Below are 19,511 nucleotides of genomic sequence, written 5' to 3' on the forward strand. Positions count from 1 at the left end.
GGCAGCAGAAACAAGCTATGAACACAACATTAACATATTACCACCTTTTAGTCAAAGCTTAAATTATTACAACTCCAAATTTCATGGTATTATATTAATACATTTATTTATATATTTAAAGGTCCTACTTTTAAGAAAAGTTGATTTTTGAGTCTCATTCCAAACTCATCAAATACTGTCGCTTCGGGCTGGCAGGTTAGGACAATCTAAAGTTGCATTCTGATTTGATTTGCTGATCACATCTGTAATCTAATGAGCAATATCACTGTTTTAACTGTTTCTTAGCCGTGTGTTGTCGTGTACTTTACATTTTAGATGCTGGTTTGAAAAAAATTCTACAAGCTATACTTGAAAACTTGAAAAAAAAAAAAATGTTCACAAAAAATGCTTTTGAAAAGTGATGGGGACGACATCGGCCATTTCAAAAAGAGGTGTGGACGTGTCTCAAGCGTCACCTATGTAAACAACACCTATGTATTACACTTTTTTTTGTAGTTCATTCCAGATGTTTTTACTAAGTTTTCTATCTGTCAATTAAGACGGAGCATTGACAGATTACAGACGTTCTGATAAGATGACTACATAAAAGTAAAACATACAATGGGTAAAGGACATCTAGAGATCAGAATTGCTGGAATAAGATATGAATGACATTTAGTACAATATTACATTTTCAAATATTTTTTTACTTTATTTTTACTTTTGCACATAGTGAAATCACGAGTAGGTGACTAACACACAATGAATTAATATTAAGTTAAGTTTTTTTTAAATATCCTAAATTGTTTTACAATGTCATGGTTTTGACATATCTTGTATGTGCTTTTTCAAGATTTATTTCATGTTATATAAATATAATTCATAGTGAGCACTTTGATTCTCCATTAAGTGTCTCTTTTTTTCACAGATTATTCAACTTTCTTTACTCAGATCCAGATAAACATCCAGGATGTGATGGGAGTGCACATCTCAACCCTGAATTTCAGTGAACTCTTAATCCAAAGTCATGGTTCTGCAGATGTATGAAGACACCACTTGATATCTTGTTGTGCCAAGTTTGGTTAAGTAAATCAAATCTGGTCTATACATCCTTATTCTGGACTGTGGCATAATGGCATCCGGCTTGAATTTCAGCAGATGTCAGCAATGTATCAGGAGCAGCACACTGATGTTCGGGCGGAGGTTGTGTTAAACCTGGTGCCTGTCAGATGCTGCAGTCTAGTGGTGGCAACAGCAAAATGCAGAGGACAAACAGCAATTAAATACCCACCCTGATTTAAATAAGTGGCATCATCTGACTTTTAACAGAATTTAACATAATAAATCAGAACTACAAATTCCCAGTGCTTCAGGGTGAATAACCGACACAACAATCACAATGTACATGTAAATCACGACACAGCCTTTTATTTATTAATGAATTTATTTTTTAAAAATGACTTCAAATACATGATGGAAAACTTGAGGAATTCATTTTACGCTGAGGCTACATTTCTCACACTTTGTGGTTCCAACAGGTTGTTCTGTCAGCTACTTCCATATTATTATGATATTATAGGGAACACTGATTTCCTGATCAAGGCATATCCAAATCCCCCACATACCGAGTTACCAGTTCATCATGTACACCTTTGTGTGTGTACCTAATGAACTAACTCAGAGTGGGTTCTTTGTAGTACTTCAATTACAGGTGACAGTGAACTGGCCTGTGTACACTTTGAAAAGGCAACAAAGACACACTCCCTCCTATAGAACCACAGAGACCCAATCAGAAACAGGGCGAGGCCACAGTTACTGAGGTGGTACGAGACAATGCTTTCCAGCCCTGATGTTTGACAACTTAAAAATGCTTATTATAGGCAATTCAAGTAATATTCCTGTTGTTTTTGAGCAAAGGAGTACAAAACAGAACTGACAGCAAAAAGATGATTCAGGTGAGGAAAGTGTAGAATTGGGGAAATGATGCATAACAAAGTAAAAGAAGCTAAATATATTCAAACTTCTAGATGTGTTGTGGTATGAGGACAGCTAATTCTTCTGACTGTGAATTGAAAAGAAAAAAAAAAAGGGGCTGAAGGGGACAAAATAAAACTAGTGGAAATAGCAGATGATTCTGAGTTTAGATGAAAAAAACTTTTACATCTTTAGAAAATTATACCAATATCTTGTGCAACATATCCAAATACTAAACTACACTGTATAATTCCTATATATCAGTTTATCCTCTGAATAGTGTTCTTTTCTCCGTCTGTCACCCATTTGTATTCTTACAAAGCAGGTGACGTGGAAGGAAAAGTAAAGCACCAAAAAAATTCTCGTGCACACTCACTGTTATATTTGTTCGGTCATTAAGTAAACGTGTATTAGGTAACCTTGTAAAGTTGTATAAATCAAAAACAATGGAAATAACTTCAGCAGCTTTAGAATTAAAACCATCGTGAGTGGGGAAGAGAAAAGAGGCAGTGAAGCACTTGGAAAACCTGCGATTATTAAAGAAAACTAGAGGCATCCCAAATGTTGCATTTCCTCTTCAACTCGCTGCGCTCCACCCGTTTTCCCTGTCCTGACCACACTGTCATGGAAGACTCACGCCCCTCTGATTTGAAATGAGGGACAGGAGTTCAGGAGCAACCCTGATCTGACGCCACTCGAATTGGTCCCCTCCCCCTTTCTCCACGCTGAGACTTAAGTGCACGTCGAAGCTGTCAGATGAAGACTAGCGCTTTCCTTTGGCTTCTTCGGCATCTTTTTCTGAAATAAAATAAGGAGCGAATTAGGGGATTGTGAGTTTCAATATGGTAAAACTTTCTGTAAAATTGCTATAAACAATTTGTGTACAAAGAAAATCAATTGCTCTGAGAATCTTTCAGTCTGCTGCTGGAAATTGGAATTATCATCAGACTAGGGATGTTTAGGATTAATCGATGAATTGCTGTTAAGAATTTAACCGACACAGTGTGAACAAAGTAGATGTCCAGTACATTTATGAACTGAATATAAAATGTTCAAACTGTGCATTTTCAGCTTCTACAAATGTTTGAACAGAATTGAACAATAAAAAAAAAATTGACATCCAGTATAGAAAGTTTTAACTTTACAGAACTGTTCAAAGTATTAACTGATCAATCTTCTCACCTTTCCTGAGTTCGTCTCTCTTCTTGGCGGCTTCCTCCCTCTGTTTCTTGATGATGGCAAGTCTGGCCAGGTCGGCCTTGGCCTGGTCAGTCTTCCCCTCAAGATGGAGCTTCATGTAGCGTTCCTTTGATTTCTGCTTCTCTATCTCCTCTCTGACAGAGAGAACAGGAGGGCACGCACATCAGACAAAGTATTACTTCATCAAAACAAAAAGCCTGACGCTATTGAAGACACTGTATGAGTCAGAAATACAGTAACACAAATGGTAACATTCCTTTGCCGGGGGACTGTGTGACACCCACCTCTCTCTGCGAGACAGCTCTCTGGGAGCAGTAACGTCTACTTCAGTCACCTTCTTGCTCTTCTGAGACACACGGTTGGGGTTCTCGATCTCTATAAGCCCCTCAACTCCACTCCTCTTTTTGGACTGCAAGTAAAAAGAAACACCTTTATAACACAACGGAGACATGCCACCACCAGTACAGAGCTGGTAAATAATGGCACAGGCTGGTAAGCTTGTTTGTATACTGGCTGCTACACACAACCATTTCCATCCAGACCCATTTTTTTCAAGTTTTGAATTTTCTTAATCCCTCTCACGACAGGTGAAAAGTAAACAATCCAACATTAGCATAGTGACAGCATTTTCAAGGAGTTAAAGCTTAATACATCATAGACGGAGCACAGATGTCAATCTCTGAACAGTGAACTCCAGACCAGAATCAGAATGTATCTTTGCATGCGTCACCAGCAACATCTGAGCAACAGTTGGACTAAGGACATCACGACATTGTTCTCCCTGCACTAAATTACAAACTTCCTCACAAGGTAATTCCTGGAATACTTCACCACCATATATATTCGATTAACTCTGGAAGACCTGGAACAAGTTTTGGGGTGGCTGACTATCCAGTTGTAAGTGCTGTATCGTAGGCAACTGGACTTGTTTCAGTTTCTTGAAGACGTTTCACCTCTCATCCAAGAGGCGTCTTCAGTTCTAACTAACTGGAGGGGAGTTAAAAAAACTCTAAACTTGTTAAGGACACGTGTGAGCTCTGATTTTCAGAGTTGTTAGGGCCACTTGTGGGTTGTTGAACCAACCGGCCTTCATGTGAGTTGCTAGGGCTAAGTGAGCCCAGGTGTGAATGGTTGTTAAGCCATCTGGGGAGAGAACCCAGTATTGCATTGTAGGTGAGTGATAGGTAGTGTCATAGGCCACCTCCTCTGTTCAAAGACGGTTGCTCCAGTTTGACATCATTCTTTTAGTCCTCTTTCAACCCATCTGTCTTCTCTAGCCAAGATGTTTATTTTGTTGTCCTCAAAAGGAGTATTTTTTCTCCTTTAATAAACTTCATTTTTCTGCTTATGCCTGGGTGTTTTGTCCTTAGGATGGACAAGTTTCTGCCTCAGCGTGTTGGCAGGTTTGAATTGAACCAGGATATGATGTTTATTGAAGATCCTCCTGAGTTTCTTAGATATTCTTGCAACATAAGGAATGGCGATGTTGTTACATCTTCCGTCTTCTCCTCTCTGTCTGCTCTGGATCTTTTAGAGGTTTTGACAAAGGTCCAGTTTGGGTAGCCACAGGTTTTAAGTGCTCCCCTGATGTGCTTCTTTCTTCTGTCTTTGTGGTCACGGTCTCAGCCCGATGGGTTAGGGTCAGCCTGGCTTATTAGTCCCAATTTTACATTTGTTTTGTCTAAGGACAGATGAATTAACCTTTTTTTTTTTTTTTTTTAAACTGTGAACTCAGAGAGAACCTCAGGAAGTTTCTATTTTTTGTTTTTTAATTTTTGTCTACATCTGACCTTTGCTAAGCAAGTTACAGCTATACATTTTAATATTATCCTTAGCTTTTTTCAGCAAAAAGCATGTGTAACCCTTCATTTCATTTACTGACCATGTAGACATGTCCAAAAAAAGTTCAGAGAGTAAATAGAAAGATTATCAAATCATAACAGATGACACTGAAGCAAAAGAAACATTATCCATTGAAACAGAACAACAAAAGTAGCTTGGCTACAACCACTGCCCATTGGCAAAGAGGTAGGAAATATGTGGGTATCCTTGACAATGTAATGCTGCAGAACGTGACTTCATGATTACCTTCACTATGGAAGTCCCTTAAAGCCCAAACAAGATGTGTGATACCACTGAAAAGCTGACAAATTCTGCTTTAAGGGAGTTTTTAAAACATATGGATAGAATTAGCAGTTCAGAAGCTATTAGTCATTTAGAACAATACCCATTTTCACCTAAGCATCTGTCTTTGAATATTAAGGATTAATCTAAACCTAAATAGCAATAGATCAACTTCTACCATCAAGTCAACATCAGACCCGCTCACTCACCTCAGAGTCGCTGTCACTGCTGCTCTCTTCGTCGGACTCTGAAGAGCTTTCTTTCTCTGCGCCCCCTTTTTCCTCCTGTGAACACACACACATCAAATCACACCGGACCTTGTTTTGAAGGGAACTCCATGTCTGCCAATTATATCCTGTTACTCACCAGCTCTCTCTGCGCTTTCATCTGTCTGTCAATCTCTTCGGGGTTGCTGAATTGCTTCCCTCTGCCCTTGTGGCCCTTTTTCCCTGGAACACAGATGTCAGAGTTGTCACAGACGAATCAAATGGATCCAGCTGTCTTTTAAAGTTTCTCATTCTACAAGCACACTACAAAGTTTGTAAAACATTTCCAGCACAAGCTAAGATTTATGTGTGAAGGAATATGATATACCGTCTTGGTTTTGCTTTTTGTTGATATTGAGATGCCTGGACTAGACACTATGATCATTTCCTAAGTCAAAGCTTGTGGTGATGCAATAGTGGATGGCACTACGTGGAACAAGTATTCCTGTTATTATGTACACACCCTGCACCATCATTAAGATCTTATGCTATTACAAAGTGTGAACAGGGGCGAGGTGTGTGTGTGGGTGATGAAACACATGACGATCAATGAGGGCCAGCTCTCTTCACAGGCAAATGTCATAACAAGAGAGGTTTGTATAGGGACATGATGCCAAAAACAACCAGAGATAAAGCTAGTGCATATCAAAACATTTGAGAAAGTCTCCGGTAATATTAACAATCGCTGAAGCGGTCTCCAGTCCACATGGTACTAGCGGTTAAACACAAACGGCCAAAAAACGAAACCATTCAAACCGTTTAAGATGCTGAAATTACCGTCAAACTGGAAGATGTGTTAACGTAAAAGGCGCTTATTAATCACCATTGGTACATTTGCTTTCTTTCTTCGGTCGCTCAGACCCGCAAATACACCTTGCTACCCGGTTAGCATGCTAGCAGCTAAGCATGTGAGAGTTGAACGGGAATTCGTACCACTCCAGCTAACAATTCGCTAGCTAGACTTAGCCTGCTGAAAATTAGCATTTAACGTGAACTTTAACAATAATACTCACCGCCCCGAGGCATTATCGAAAGTGAAGTTAGTACAGACGAAGTCCGCTATTATAAGGCTGAATGACCCGACAGTTGTACAACCAACGCCGATGGTTTAAAGTGCTAAAAGAAAAGGCTAGAAAGTACTTCGTCTCTCCCGCTGTCAGCAGGACAAAACGTCGAAATGCTGCATTCACTCACGACAGCATGCGCATGCGCAGTTACGACCATTCAACCAATCGCTGCACTGAGCATCGCCTCCTGCGCATTTAACTGACGTGTGCACCCACCAATTAGCTAAAGAGCGTAAATTAATTCATAAAATGACCCTGCACTGTGTTTTATACAACATATTTGTATTACGCATAGTTCTGCTCGTAAAAATGTAAAAGTATACTCTTACAAAAACCAACAAAGAGTACATTTCACATGGGATAGAGATGTGGTAATTCAATCATATTGCTAACATTACCATGTAATGCGAATATAGTGATGCAGAACATTCTAAATACACACATTACATGATCATGATCTCATTGCAATATTGTACAAATATTACAAGGATTTTAACAAAAAAATCTCAGCTCAAGGCTCTGACTCCAAACTTCAAACTTGGATTTAGATGTGTGTAGTTTGGTAGTCTTTGTCGTTATCCCTGTCTTCTTGTGAATGTGTCACTGGTTACAACTCAACAAAGTATTAATTGAATAAGGGGTAATATGATAATATGTATAAAATATATAAAAAATGTGAACGAAAACACATTTTTATTTTTGATCTGAATATAAAACACAGAAAATACAAAGATTACAAAGAAAATATCGGCCTATACTTGCCGTACAGATGTAAAAGATGTAGAAAATATGCTGTGTGTTGAAGAAAGACGTTCACAGTTGTTTCAGATTCATGGTGATTGTACAAATGTAGGACAGTACATTAATAATAGGCACTACATCTGACCCTGTGGTACCTGCTTTTCCAATAAATACAAGCAGGGCGGAGACCTACAGCACAATAGTCCTCATTATGAGAAAACTCATTATCACTTTTTTTTTTACATCTGTTCTTAATGAGCAAAAACAAAAACAAAAAGAAAGAAAGATTTACACCAACAAACTTTAAACTCTGATGTCCTTTTATGAAGGAATCATATCAGATCAGTCATTTCTTTCTTCGATGTTGAGTCTTTAAATCTTCCACTTCTTTCTCAATGAGGTGGTACTCCACGGTAGTCTCCGTCAACTACAAGGAAAAGATTAAATATCAGTTATTTAACAGCTTTGGTAAGACAAACAAAATTCAATCAAACCTTCCTACCTCAGTGTATACAGATGTATATTGCATCTTTAAAGTGACTGAGACTGTGAGGCCATAATCAAAGCTGCTTGGTTCTCACCATGTCCAAGAGAACTTCAATCTTCAGTTTCAGGAGATTGTTCTCTTCCTCCAGCTGTACATTTTTTTTCTTAAGCCGCTGCAATTCTCTACTCGATGCATTTCCTCCAGATTCTGGTTCAACAAAAACACAAACAAAACAAGAATCAATTTTGTGTTGACCATTCAGAGACCAGCAGTGAATGATCCAGCAGATGTGGCAACACACGCCAGAGCACTGCACTGGTATGTGTTCATCAGTATCAGTCATTACCTGTAATCCACTGTCCCTCTTCAAATTTCCAGGTCTGACCTCCAATGTTCATTGCAGGAGGTCCATACTCAAGGCCCAGCTCTACTTCTCTTGTTGACCGATCCAACTAAAAGAGGTGAAAAAGAAATAAACAATAGCAGCCCTCTTGCACAGTCTAGCTACATCTCAGCTGTCTCAATGTTTTTTTCAACCATTTGCTTTTGACCTCATTAAACTTATTTGCACGTACCCATCAGTGCACTTCATTAAAACAGTTAGCTGCCATAGTACAGAAAGTGCTCCTAACTCACCGTGTGAAGGCTGGACAGAGATGCAGATTTGCGAGGTGGAGTCTTCTTCGGACTGAACGTGCTTCCAAAGAACGGCATCTTTAGTGATTTTTTAAGGTCCTGTGTACAAGACAGCACACAAAGGGTAGCATTAATATTTTATACATAACAATAACACGCAGTCACAGTATGTGTTTACGTTACTAAAAGGTACATTACCGAGCTAATGCTAGGTGGCTAACACTCGCTAGGTGTGAGTACTACTCATACCTGACAATTAATTGAAACTGTCGACTGCCTCACAGGTGGGTTAGTTGTTGTTGTGTTACTGAAAATATAGAACTTGTATATTTACCTCCATACAGACTATTTATATAAATTCTTAGCTTGGTGGTTGAAATTCTTCTCTCCAAACAAAACCATGCTTGCTAGTGCGCAAGCGTGAAAGTTCCATTTCTCTGAAAGAGACAACACTGAAATATCGCACGACTTAAAGTTAAAACAAGTGCAAGGGATTTGCCCACACCAGCAAGTTAAAGGCATTTTAGGTTTAACTTTAAGCTTGAGTGCACTATATTGAGCGTTGTATGCAAACTGTAATAGTCAATTTCGCATCAGGATAACATAAACACCCCTATTTAGGGGAGATAATGGAACCATCCATGTAACGTAAACGCATCACCATGGTGACCGCCTTTCAAAGCGGTTATATTCATGCACAAATCGTGTATTCAGAGAAATTGCTTAAAAAATGTTTCATAAACGCAGCCTGTCAAAATTATGTTTTCAATCAATGACTCTACAATTAAAAGCAAGATGTACTATAAATGTTCTATATGTTATTAAATACGACGGTGACCCCGCCCATTTTCATATAGCCCCAGTGGCCTAATGGATAAGGCACTGGCCTCCTAAGCCAGGGATTGTGGGTTCGAGTCCCATCTGGGGTGATTGCTTTTGCTCTCTCAACAAAGAGGTCGATTAATGGACCTTTACCAGAATGATTATGAAAACTAAAATATTTAAGAGCAATTATTTGTGATGGCAACCGAAAACTACCTTTTCATCGGCAGCTGAGAAGTCATATTTCATCGTCGCTCGTGACCATCATAAGAACATTTATCTGTTGATATACATGACACGGGAAAATATCAGCTATCATGGCGAGGAAGAGCACCACACTGTGCGTCCTGCTGAGCGCACTGGCTGCATCAGTGCAAATACACCGTGAGTAATTTCGCCGTGGAGTGTCCGTACATGACGGAAACTTATTTTGAATCCAATATAATTCAGTTTAACTAATGTTGATGAAGAAAGGCTGTTTGTTTACCAGGGACTCGCGTATGGGAGCATGCAGCAGCTCATGGTGGCACCTGGCAAAGTTTTCAATAAGGCTAATTTTTGTTTTTGTCCTCTTCTGCTCCATTCTATTCTATTTACGTAGGCTATATCTAAATATATAAGGCTACTTTAAATCTTGGAAGTATGACACATAATAATTAGCCTGGAAATAGCCTATAAAATCAATATATATTGAAGCAATTATATACTCTTGGTAAATGTAATTTTCCCGTTTCGTATTTACTTTGAAAAACCCAAACATACAATAAATAAGATTTAGTTTAAAATAGTAAATTACATACCTGTATGTCCAAGTCAACATGTGAATTAATGCTTTGCTTGTCTAATATTAATATCCATTTGGCAGAAACCAGTCAAGCAACAAATAGCAACACGTAAAAAAAAAAAAAAATTTAAAAAAAAGGAAAAAGGTTGCGTTTTTTCTTATTATCCATTCTAATGGTGTCATAACATTATCTTACATAATAGTTGTTATCCAACCTCAACCCTGTAACCCTGTCCATCCTCCTACAATGGTAGAGCTCCAAGAGGCCACCGTGTTCTGGGATGCTGCCCAGAAAAGTGTGATCCTGAGGGAGGGGGTGATGGAGACGGAGGGGGGAGCCTACGGCTACTTCAATGACACCCTGCTCATGTCTGGGTGGGGCGTCTTGGAGATCTGCGCAGGTCATGGTGGCATCACACAGGAGGACGAGACCACCTTCTTCCTGGCTGGGTACCTGGAAGGTTATCTCACTGCTGGGTGAGTGTCAAAGGTCTTGTAAGCGAACTGGTATTAACATAAATCTGAGTGTATTAACTCAAACTGAATTACTTTGAGCCCACAGAGTCAGTTTACTGTCGACGGACACTCACCTGAACACATCACTTCAAGCACATAGTATAGTGTTGCTCCTCCTGACATTTCTTCCATTTTTTCCCCATTAAACTCCCTTTATCTTTGTTTGAGCCCATATATTCTATTTATTCCTTTTACATCAGTGGAAGGAAAATAACAACAAACGAAATATACCAATTATATGAATTTACAAAAATTTTACAATGCAGGGCAGATACAAAAAAAAGTTTTACCATAAATGTGTTTTCTTCCACTTAGAAATAGTTAATAGTTAATGTTATCAGTGTGGTCTGGGCTTTTACTACTATGACAGGCTGATATGTCCACTGTAAAACAGGAATATTGTACACTGTTGTGTTGTTAGAGTTAACATATTGGCAATGCAAGAAAAGTAACTCTATTCTGTATTACTTTATGTATAAATGATTATTTTCTAATTTCTGTCGCTTGAGAGAAGCATCATAGTAACAGTATTAATTATGGGAATACTCATAAGCAAAACACTGAGAGGGCCTTTATAAATGCTGCACCTGTTGCTAATCTTCATATAATCTTACACAAAGTTAATTGATTGGGTTGCATTTCTGACAGTGTAGCTAGTAACTTTAGTTGTGGTTTAATTCCCACTGTTGTCTCTTTGCAGACAGATGTTCGATCATTACTCCAACATGTACCCCCAACTCATAAAGGATGAGAAGGTTCTGAATCCCCTGAAGAGGTTTTTAAGGTACGGTCTTAAGATCAGTTTGTGTTCAAGATTAACTCGATGTCTGTTGGAAGCAATTGGTCTGATACTAACGTTATTGTGTTCCTCTTATTATACCAGAGTTTCATCCCTTTAGCCACAGAAAACAATGACATTTGTAAAGAAGGGGAGAATTTTCACCTGCACTGTCCCCTGTTTGTGAAGGACTATACTAAATGCAAAAATTATATTTATGCATGCAGTGATCCTGAATTTAGATACTCAGCAAATTCAGGCTGCAGATTTGCTCAACCAAAATACACTAATTGGTAACAGAAACATCCCAAAGTGCCTTTCAGCTCTCTGAATGTCCCACAGCAAACAGGACCAGTGGGCCAGAGAGCAGGTGAAACTGAGGAGATACAGCGACCCCTTGTGGAAGCATCTGGGACTGATCCTGGCCCAGCTGGATGGACTCCATGCAGGAGCTGCACTGTGGGCCAAAAGCAAACACAGAGAGGTGTGTGAGAGTGTGTGTTGGAGAGCTGGTGAGAGCGCTGTCTCAGTATCATTTCATTCATCTGTGCCACTTGCTCTCTCCTTCCTGTTCAGCCTCTGTCAGCGTTTGCCCTCCAGATTCTGAATGGTGTCGGCGACCTCCTGGACCTCGTCCCAGCTCTGACGCCTCGCTCCAACTCCTCCACAGGGGCCGGCGCTTTCAGGATGCCAGGAATGGGCCACTGCACTGCTCTCATCAAGGTTAGGCCAAGCCCATTTGGCTCAAACTTGAGGGAGTGCTTGGGAAGCCTCAACGGGTGCCTAATTAGTTTGATTGTGGGGCCTTGTGCATGGGGATTCTGCCTCAAAAATGTGTCAATGACTGTGAAAGGCCATTTGCAGGCCGATGTTTTCTTCCATTTACACCCATTCAGGCAACAAAGACAAAGTGCAAATACTGTAGAAGTGAGTACACTGAGTGATGCAGTGCAACCAGAAATCCTATATTATTAGGTTTCATTTAGATTTTTTTTTTATCCCATTTAATTACAGGAACCTTAATTTTGCTGTTTTTTCTCTTTATTTGAATAAAATGTTTCCATATAATCTGTATCTGCGTATCGTAGTTCTTAAAGCTACAATGGGTAAGAATTGGCCAAATGTGAAATTCATGCTACTGCTACTGGACTGTAGCAGCCATTAACTTGTTAGCCTAGTTAGCCGTGCAGCTAGCGGTCTGGAAAGGGAGCTTGGAGCACTGGGGGAGTGTTGCTGTTTTTGAAGGCCAGGAGGTTTTAGGTCTAAGCACCTTTAAACTGAAAGTCTTACATATTGCACCTTTAACTAAAATTGTCACATTTACCAGTAATCAGTGAAATATTCAAAAGGAGGTTCATGCCATAACCAGGAAAATCATGCTAACATCAGACACAACATGCACACGTCCCTCACATCAACCCCACCTTCTCTGTTCTGTATTTCAGGTGCTGCCAGGCTTTGAGAACCTGCTGTTCGGCCACTCGAGCTGGTACACATATGCAGCCACCATGCGTATCTATAAGCACTGGGACTTCAGGCTGTCTGACACACACACCGCCACTGGAAAGATGTCATTCAGCAGCTATCCAGGTACACACAGATGCTTGCACAAAGTATAATATCACACACGAGCTGCACACTATCAGAGGACCTGCATGGCATAAGTAAAAGTGAGATTTACTGCTTGTTGATGCAACAGTGTTTTCTGAGTAAATGACTTGAATTTTGAACAGCAGAGCTTGTCAACCTACGGTGCACCAAAGCACAGCTTTCTTGTAAAAGCCCCGAGCTGAGGTGAACAGCTTGTCCTTAATCCACACAGTTTCGTTTTCATCTTGGAAAATATAAACACTGACATCAAGGACTTAACCCAAATCCTCAATGAACATTCTCCACTGAAAGTAATTCTTCTGCTAAGCACACGGCTTAGTCAGTGACGAGGAAACATCCACCGCAGTGTGTGTACACGCTAAACAGAGTGGTATGAAATGTATTCCCTCTCTGTCAAGTCAGGGGAGGCTGAGTAATTTTGCGGACAAAGATTTGCCGAGTGGCCCACGCCATAGAAATCCTCTTACAGGCTCCATTGCTATCAGAACACAAGTGGTTTTGAAGCCGTATTTTTAGAGGGCGGCAGGGGCAAGGATATTACTTCACTGCATTAAAATGAGAGATGTAATACACCCCTGCCACTGCAGGTGGTGTGTGGCCTGTGCAGCCATCTTAAGCTGCGTTCTCTCTGACAATGTGAAACATTTAGTGCACACAGCAGAAACTGGAAAGATATGAGGGAGGCATCAATATTATTATGTAACTTTAACTTTACATAACTGTCCCAAACTATTCCTCTAATAGCAGTGTTGGAAGTATTTAGATTTTATTGCCTGCAACGGTCGGCAGTTTTTTGGCAGCAGAAAGAAGCTGCTGTTATGTTTTTGCAAAAGGACCCAAACACAAGACACCGAGGCAGGCAGGTTTTAAAACAGATGGTGATCTTTGTTAACAAAGCTGAAATGCAGAAAATCAAAATGCAGGCAAGAAAAGGGCAGGCAAAGGAAAATCCAAGAAAAATACAAAAACTTAGAACGAACCGGAAAGTCACAGGGATTAAAGCAGAAACACAGACAAACCAACAAAGACTGAGGGAAAGATACAGGCAAAAATACACCAGAACTGATGGATCACAGGTGAGCAGGAAAAAGGGCGGGAAAAGACAGGAAGTATAAAGCAAAATGTGACACTAGGAGAGGCTTTCAACATTAAAAACAAGAAAAAACAACAACTAAAACTCAGGTGACTGTCCAAAATCTCTCTCCTTTCAGCTCTGTTTTTGGTCTCCACCAACTCATGAGGGATCTATCCAGCTCTGTAGCTGCTAAATGCTCCACTACGCTCATCAGCTAGTTGCTAACTTTTTCTCTCTGCTGCTAACTGGAAATGTAGTATAGGGTGGATTTAAGTCCTAACATGTCGAAGAGATAAAAGTGTAGTATTTCCCTGAAGTAAACTACAATTTCTTCAAACTTGTTCTCGAAAACACTATTACAATATAGGTACAGGACTTTCCACTACTGATAACTAGTCATACAGCCGGCATGGAAGCCATAGGTTGTAGGCGAGAAGTCTTAAATCATCCACCTCTCACTCTCCTCTACCCTTTGCCACTATATGACCACCACTCCCTCCTCCTCCTCCACCTCCTCCAGGCTTCCTGATGTCTCTGGATGACTTCTACCTCCTCGGGAGCGGCCTGCTGATGACTCAGACCTCCATCGGTGTCTTCAACGTCTCCCTGTTCTCCCAGCTCAGCCCTCACAGCCTGCTGTCCTGGCAGAGAGTCCGCCTGGCCAACAGCCTGGCTCACAGTGGAGAGGAGTGGGCGCACATCTTCTCCAAATACAACTCAGGTAAAATCCTGTTGATGTGACAAGACAAGGATGTTGTTTGACAGGATTTTGTTCAAAACAAAGTAGGCAAAAAAACAGGTGTTACACACTTTTCAAGTACTTGAATAATATCAGTCACATCGAGTAAAGTGATTGTCTGTATTGCATTTGTCAAGCTGAGACCATTCACAGTGATATTGCATCCAGTTGAGGAAGAGTAAAGGTGGATACAGGATAATTATTGGGTTTTATCTCAAATTTCTGTACCAAATGACATGTAGATGTTTCAAAACAAAAGACAATCCATCCAACAGTCATGATATTTCAATTAAAACCAAGTATGAACCTTGAGGTAGACACTAGAGGAAAAATCTGGGAATCACCGAAGTTAATAGGATTCATCCTCTGAGAACCAAGCGTGTCTGTGAGAAAAATCTTGTGCCAATGCGTTGAACTGATGTTGAGAAATTTCATTAGACAAGTGGAAACTTTTGACTTGCTGGTGGCACAACAGGATAAGCCACCAAAGTTATTACATTTCTTCCCTGGGTGGACATGAATGTGAGCCAAATGGCGTTTTTGAGCTATTTCAGTCTGGACCAAAGTGGTGGACTGACAGAACAACATTGCCATTCTAGTCATGCCACTAAAATGGCTAAAAATACATCACTTCAACAAGCAAATGAACCCAGAAATGAGAGACATGTAACTGTAATAACAAAATGTTGGTTACATTTCTTCTCATTACATTTCTTAAAGACAAACATACTGTATGCATCTATTAACTGATTAATTTATGATCATTTACTGTATGTGTAGTCGATTTAAGTTTATTTTGTTCCCTCTCATCCCTCTTATGATCAGAGACCTTTCCTTTTCTTGCCAGTGCGTCACCGGGTTAGAGAGGGATTGTCCAGGATGCCAGACAAGACCTTTCATGACGTTGACCTCGGTCTTGAACTAAACCCTGGCTATGTAAAAATTCACTAGACAAGTTTCCATAGAGATTTAGCAGCATCTCAAACAGGCCATCCTTCTCATCACACAACACTAGTGTTTGTTAATTGGCCAGCTGCTTTGATCCTTCACGTCATGTTGCTATGGCAGGGCAGAGGAGAACAGGACAGAGTGTTCTTGAGACTGACAGTCCTCCCATCTCATCTGATCCTCCAGCAGCCGCTCAATTCAAGCTCCCTGTCCTGCCAAACTGTTGTGGTGGCCTGCAGGCAGTTAACAGGAAAGCCTTTACCTTTGTCTGTGTTTTCATTTCACTTAAATAGGGTTAGGTTAGAAATGTATTGTCTGTGCAAGTCAGTAACTCCAGAGCCAGAAGTTTACTCTGTTTTTTTCCACCAGGCACATGCAAGACTGTGCATGTTGTATTTCCTGTGTCAGTCATATTTTGGAAGCAACACACCTAGAGTTTGACTGATAATGTGACTGTCTGATATTGTTATTTCATAAGATAAAGCTACCATACTGAAGTGGCCCAAATTTTGTATGTTTGTTTGGCCAATTTAGTATTTAGATTGATTTCCTTCCTTCTTGGATGTCAGGAGTATATGCCAATACAGTATCAATGTACTTGCAAGGACTTGATGTAGAGATATGTAATGCTTTCACTGAACATAACATTGAGAGACACTGTGTTGGTGTACTGTGTTCAAGGACGTTTTGATATCTGGTTATTTTGATGATCGTTCTGCTACGTTCGTATGTACCTGGTGAGCAGCCAGCTTCACAAATGTTTAGCCAGGCTAGCGGTGTGGTGCTAGGAATGGCAATGTCAGTCTGTTGGTCCATCAATTCGGTCTAGACTGAAACATCTCAACAACTATTGGATGGATTGCCATGAAATTCATGGTCCCCAGAGGATAAAGCCTACAGAGTCTGGTGATCCTCTGACTTTACATCTAGTGCCTCCAAGAGGTTGACATCTTTGTATTTAGTGACATGTCTCAACAGAATATTGGATGGATTGCAATGAAATTATATACAGATGTTCAGGATCCCCAGATGATGAATCCTATTGACTTTGGTAATCCGCTCACCTTTCCACTAGCACCACCAGTAGGTCAATTTCTTTTATTTTGTCCTACAACTAAATTGCCCTCAGCCTCAGCTGTACTCTTGGTTTAGTGCTAATATGTCTTTGTCAACGTGCTTATACTCTAAACTAGGGTGGTGAACATGGTAAACATTATGCCTACTTAACATTTCCATTTTAGGATTGTTGTTGTGAGCTAGTTAGCATGCTAATGTGACCTTTTAACTCAAGTACCATTGTGCCTCAGTACAGCCTCACAGAGCTGCTACTGTGCCTACAGGCTATCGCAGTTCTCAGCTGTCAGAGCATCCTTGAAAGTGCTGACAGGGAGAGTTTTGAAGATAATCCCTGCTCACAATTTCAGTACCGCACAGCTATGGTGAAACCATGACCAATAATGATAATAAATATAACAAATAGTTCAGTAACCAACAGCATGCTTTGGAAATGGTAATATGTGTAGTCTGTAGTTAACGGGCTAAAACATACCTGGCCAAAACATGGAGGTCCTTTTAGTGTTAAGTGATACAGACCCTCACACCCATGTGGATTTTCTGCGTCTGTCAGTCGGGAAACAGAGCATGCGCCTCTTTGTATTGTATTTTAGGTACATACAACAGTCAGTACATGGTGGTGGACCTGAGCAGGGTTTCTCTGGGTCACAGTATCAGGACTGGAGCTCTCACTGTGGTGGAGCAGATTCCTGGGAAGGTGATGCACTCTGATCAGTCTCCAGCTTTACGCAGAGGTAAGAAACAAACAATCTATTTGTTTGTCAGCTCCTATGGTTTTTCAGTTTTATCCAGGATGGCTGTTTTAGCTGGACAACCGCCATCTTCAGTTTGCTACAATTGGCAGGTTATTGGCCATCCTACAACATACCGTTTCATGTTGAAATCTACAACCTGAGTGGGTATGGCGTGATGTGGAAGAGATATGGAGAAGACTTCTCTTACGACCTCTGCCCCCGAGCCAAAATCCTCCGCAGGGACCAGGCCAGGGTGTCTGACCTCAGCTCCCTCAAACACATCATGAGATACAACAGTAGGTGGAACAAAAACTCTTGCATTCTTTATATTTCATAATTTCCTCAACTCAAAGGGCTTTAGAGATGTGACAGAAAACCCAAATAATTCAGGATATTGTTGCTATTTTTAGACTGCAAGCAGCATGACTAATAGTCACATTGCTTCTGTTTCAGACTATAAGAGAGACCCCTACTCCAAGGGCCATCCATGTAAAACTATCTGCTGCCGTAACGACCTGAGACCAAGGAGGCCGCGTCCAGGAGGTTGCTATGACACTAAGGTCAGAGTTCATCAGCACATTCATATTAAATAAATTCACTTATTCCCTTTTACTCACTAATGCACTCCTTCCTTTGTGCCATCCTTTCCATCTCCGTCTAATGGTTCAGGTGACGGACTACCAGATGGCTGTCCACCTGGCTGCAGAGGCAATAAATGGCCCGACGACGCAGGGGGGCCTGCGTCCGTTCTCGTGGCGATCCTTTAACCTTTCTACTCATCAGGGTCTCCCACAAACCTACAACTTTTCATTCGTGACCATGAGGCCCACACTGCGTCAGCCATGACAGAGGCAGAAGAATACCACCCATCCAGGTAGAACAGGTCATGCTTTCCTGTTCAAAGTATCTGGAATCCTAGTATTTTGTGTTACAACACTGAATATCCTGTCGGTACACCAGTGATTAATGGGAACAACGTAAAGTTCTCAGACACTGAGCGTTATCACAACTTAAAATTAGTCATTAAAGGGTTAAATGCAGACATGGGGAAGTCTGATTGACTCTATCGTCAAATGTGCAGTCTATTAAAATAAAGTGTTATAGTCATTAATTTTAATGTCAGTCTGAGGTAGAAAGACACCAGCTTGATTGTATGTGATTAAACTATTTACTAATCCATCGGTTAATTATCCTAAAATGTATTTTGGAATAGATCAGATTGTTTTGACTGAAGATAAGCCATTAGACACAGTGAGATGTTCCTGTTGGGATCACTGTTGCTCTTATCAACCCAAGAGTGGCACTATTATGACAGTGTACTCTGAATTAACATGATAGATACATCAGCAGTGTTTTCACAGTCACAGATTTGGATTTTAGCCATCAGGCTATTATTATTTGGGGAAATAAATACTAATTTGTTTGTTTGTTGTTTGTGTTTTAAGTTCTATGCAATGTTTACTCAGGTTTACGCAGTGTGGTACAAAAATCATCTCACTGATTTATGCAAATATATCCTATGATAAAGTTTTCATATAATGTAAATTGTGGTGTGTGGTGTTTTCTCCCTTATCCAGCACTATTAATGATAGTTTAACAAAGAAAACTACAAGTCCCAGTTCTTTTGGGTTTTGTCAAGTTTTCCTAAGAGAACCAGCCCAAACCCGGAAATGGGGCAACTTTTGCTTACAAAATAAAATGTTTAACTAGACATAAGGATCAGCTCAAATGGTTAGCCAATTTGATGCATACAGAATCAAACTAATAACCCAAACACTTTAAGAATACATAGTTAGTTATTGTATGGCAGATCAGGTTCAACAACATTTATCCTGAAATATATATTTAACTTTTGAACTTTGTATACACAGCATACTACCAAATATCTTTTACCTGTCGGCTCACAACTCAGGTATACGTTTAAACCATGAACCGGCCTTAATTTCTGCAAATAGT

General features: G+C 40.2%; 3 protein-coding genes across 6 annotated transcripts; 1 reads left to right on the forward strand and 2 right to left on the reverse strand.

The window, feature by feature from the left end:
* Positions 1 to 1,381: 1,381 nt before the first annotated feature.
* On the reverse strand, positions 1,382 to 6,755 carry pdap1a (pdgfa associated protein 1a). The gene is made up of 6 exons (XM_084342473.1): positions 6,557 to 6,755; positions 5,644 to 5,726; positions 5,487 to 5,561; positions 3,438 to 3,562; positions 3,136 to 3,287; positions 1,382 to 2,751 (listed from the first exon to the last, which is right to left on the reverse strand). Exons 1-6 carry the CDS (start codon positions 6,567 to 6,569, stop codon positions 2,717 to 2,719), a joined length of 483 nt encoding a protein of 160 aa, XP_084198599.1. The 5' UTR covers positions 6,570 to 6,755; the 3' UTR covers positions 1,382 to 2,716.
* Positions 6,756 to 7,286: 531 nt separating this feature from the next.
* cby1 (chibby 1, beta catenin antagonist) lies at positions 7,287 to 8,904 on the reverse strand. 2 transcript variants are annotated; one of them, XM_084342339.1, is made up of 5 exons: positions 8,809 to 8,904; positions 8,475 to 8,573; positions 8,185 to 8,290; positions 7,933 to 8,045; positions 7,287 to 7,778 (listed from the first exon to the last, which is right to left on the reverse strand). In XM_084342339.1, the coding sequence occupies exons 1-5, from the start codon at positions 8,812 to 8,814 to the stop codon at positions 7,698 to 7,700; spliced, it is 405 nt and encodes a 134-aa protein (XP_084198465.1). In that variant the 5' UTR covers positions 8,815 to 8,904; the 3' UTR covers positions 7,287 to 7,697. The 2 variants fall into 2 exon arrangements, with proteins under 2 accessions (XP_084198465.1, XP_084198466.1); XM_084342340.1 differs by having other exon boundaries at positions 8,724 to 8,902.
* On the forward strand, positions 8,548 to 19,031 carry plbd1b (phospholipase B domain containing 1b). Of its 3 annotated transcripts, none has more exons than XM_084342338.1 (11): positions 8,548 to 8,598; positions 10,335 to 10,557; positions 11,297 to 11,380; positions 11,717 to 11,858; positions 11,951 to 12,097; positions 12,820 to 12,964; positions 14,581 to 14,781; positions 17,415 to 17,555; positions 17,666 to 17,851; positions 18,009 to 18,115; positions 18,225 to 19,031. In XM_084342338.1, exons 2-11 carry the CDS (start codon positions 10,400 to 10,402, stop codon positions 18,399 to 18,401), a joined length of 1,488 nt encoding a protein of 495 aa, XP_084198464.1. In that variant the 5' UTR covers positions 8,548 to 8,598; positions 10,335 to 10,399; the 3' UTR covers positions 18,402 to 19,031. The 3 variants fall into 3 exon arrangements, with proteins under 3 accessions (XP_084198464.1, XP_084198462.1, XP_084198463.1); XM_084342336.1 differs by lacking the exon at positions 8,548 to 8,598 and adding an exon at positions 9,385 to 9,680; XM_084342337.1 differs by lacking the exon at positions 8,548 to 8,598 and adding an exon at positions 9,385 to 9,680 and having other exon boundaries at positions 11,975 to 12,097.
* The last annotated feature ends 480 nt before the right edge of the window (positions 19,032 to 19,511 follow it).

This window comes from Pagrus pagrus (genome assembly GCF_965226575.1).
Source record: "Pagrus pagrus genome assembly, chromosome: 21".
Classification (NCBI taxonomy): Eukaryota; Metazoa; Chordata; class Actinopteri; order Spariformes; family Sparidae; genus Pagrus; species Pagrus pagrus.

Bases quoted from the DNA above. Each gene is read 5' to 3' on its own strand.
- pdap1a (XM_084342473.1), bottom strand. The intron at 5,562-5,643 runs GTGAGTAACAGG...GTGTGTTCACAG, and splicing joins TGAAAGCGCAGAGAGAGCTG to GAGGAAAAAGGGGGCGCAGA. The intron at 3,563-5,486 runs GTGAGTGAGCGG...TTTTACTTGCAG, and splicing joins GCAGTGACAGCGACTCTGAG to TCCAAAAAGAGGAGTGGAGT.
- plbd1b (XM_084342336.1), top strand. From the start codon at position 9,614: ATGGCGAGGAAGAGCACCACACTGTGCGTCCTGCTGAGCGCACTGGCT. The intron at 9,681-10,334 runs GTGAGTAATTTC...CTACAATGGTAG, and splicing joins TGCATCAGTGCAAATACACC to AGCTCCAAGAGGCCACCGTG. The intron at 11,381-11,716 runs GTACGGTCTTAA...AATGTCCCACAG, and splicing joins CCCCTGAAGAGGTTTTTAAG to CAAACAGGACCAGTGGGCCA.
- cby1 (XM_084342339.1), bottom strand. The intron at 8,046-8,184 runs GTAATGACTGAT...TTGTTGAACCAG, and splicing joins AGAGGGACAGTGGATTACAG to AATCTGGAGGAAATGCATCG. The intron at 7,779-7,932 runs GTGAGAACCAAG...TTTTCCTTGTAG, and splicing joins TTGAAGTTCTCTTGGACATG to TTGACGGAGACTACCGTGGA.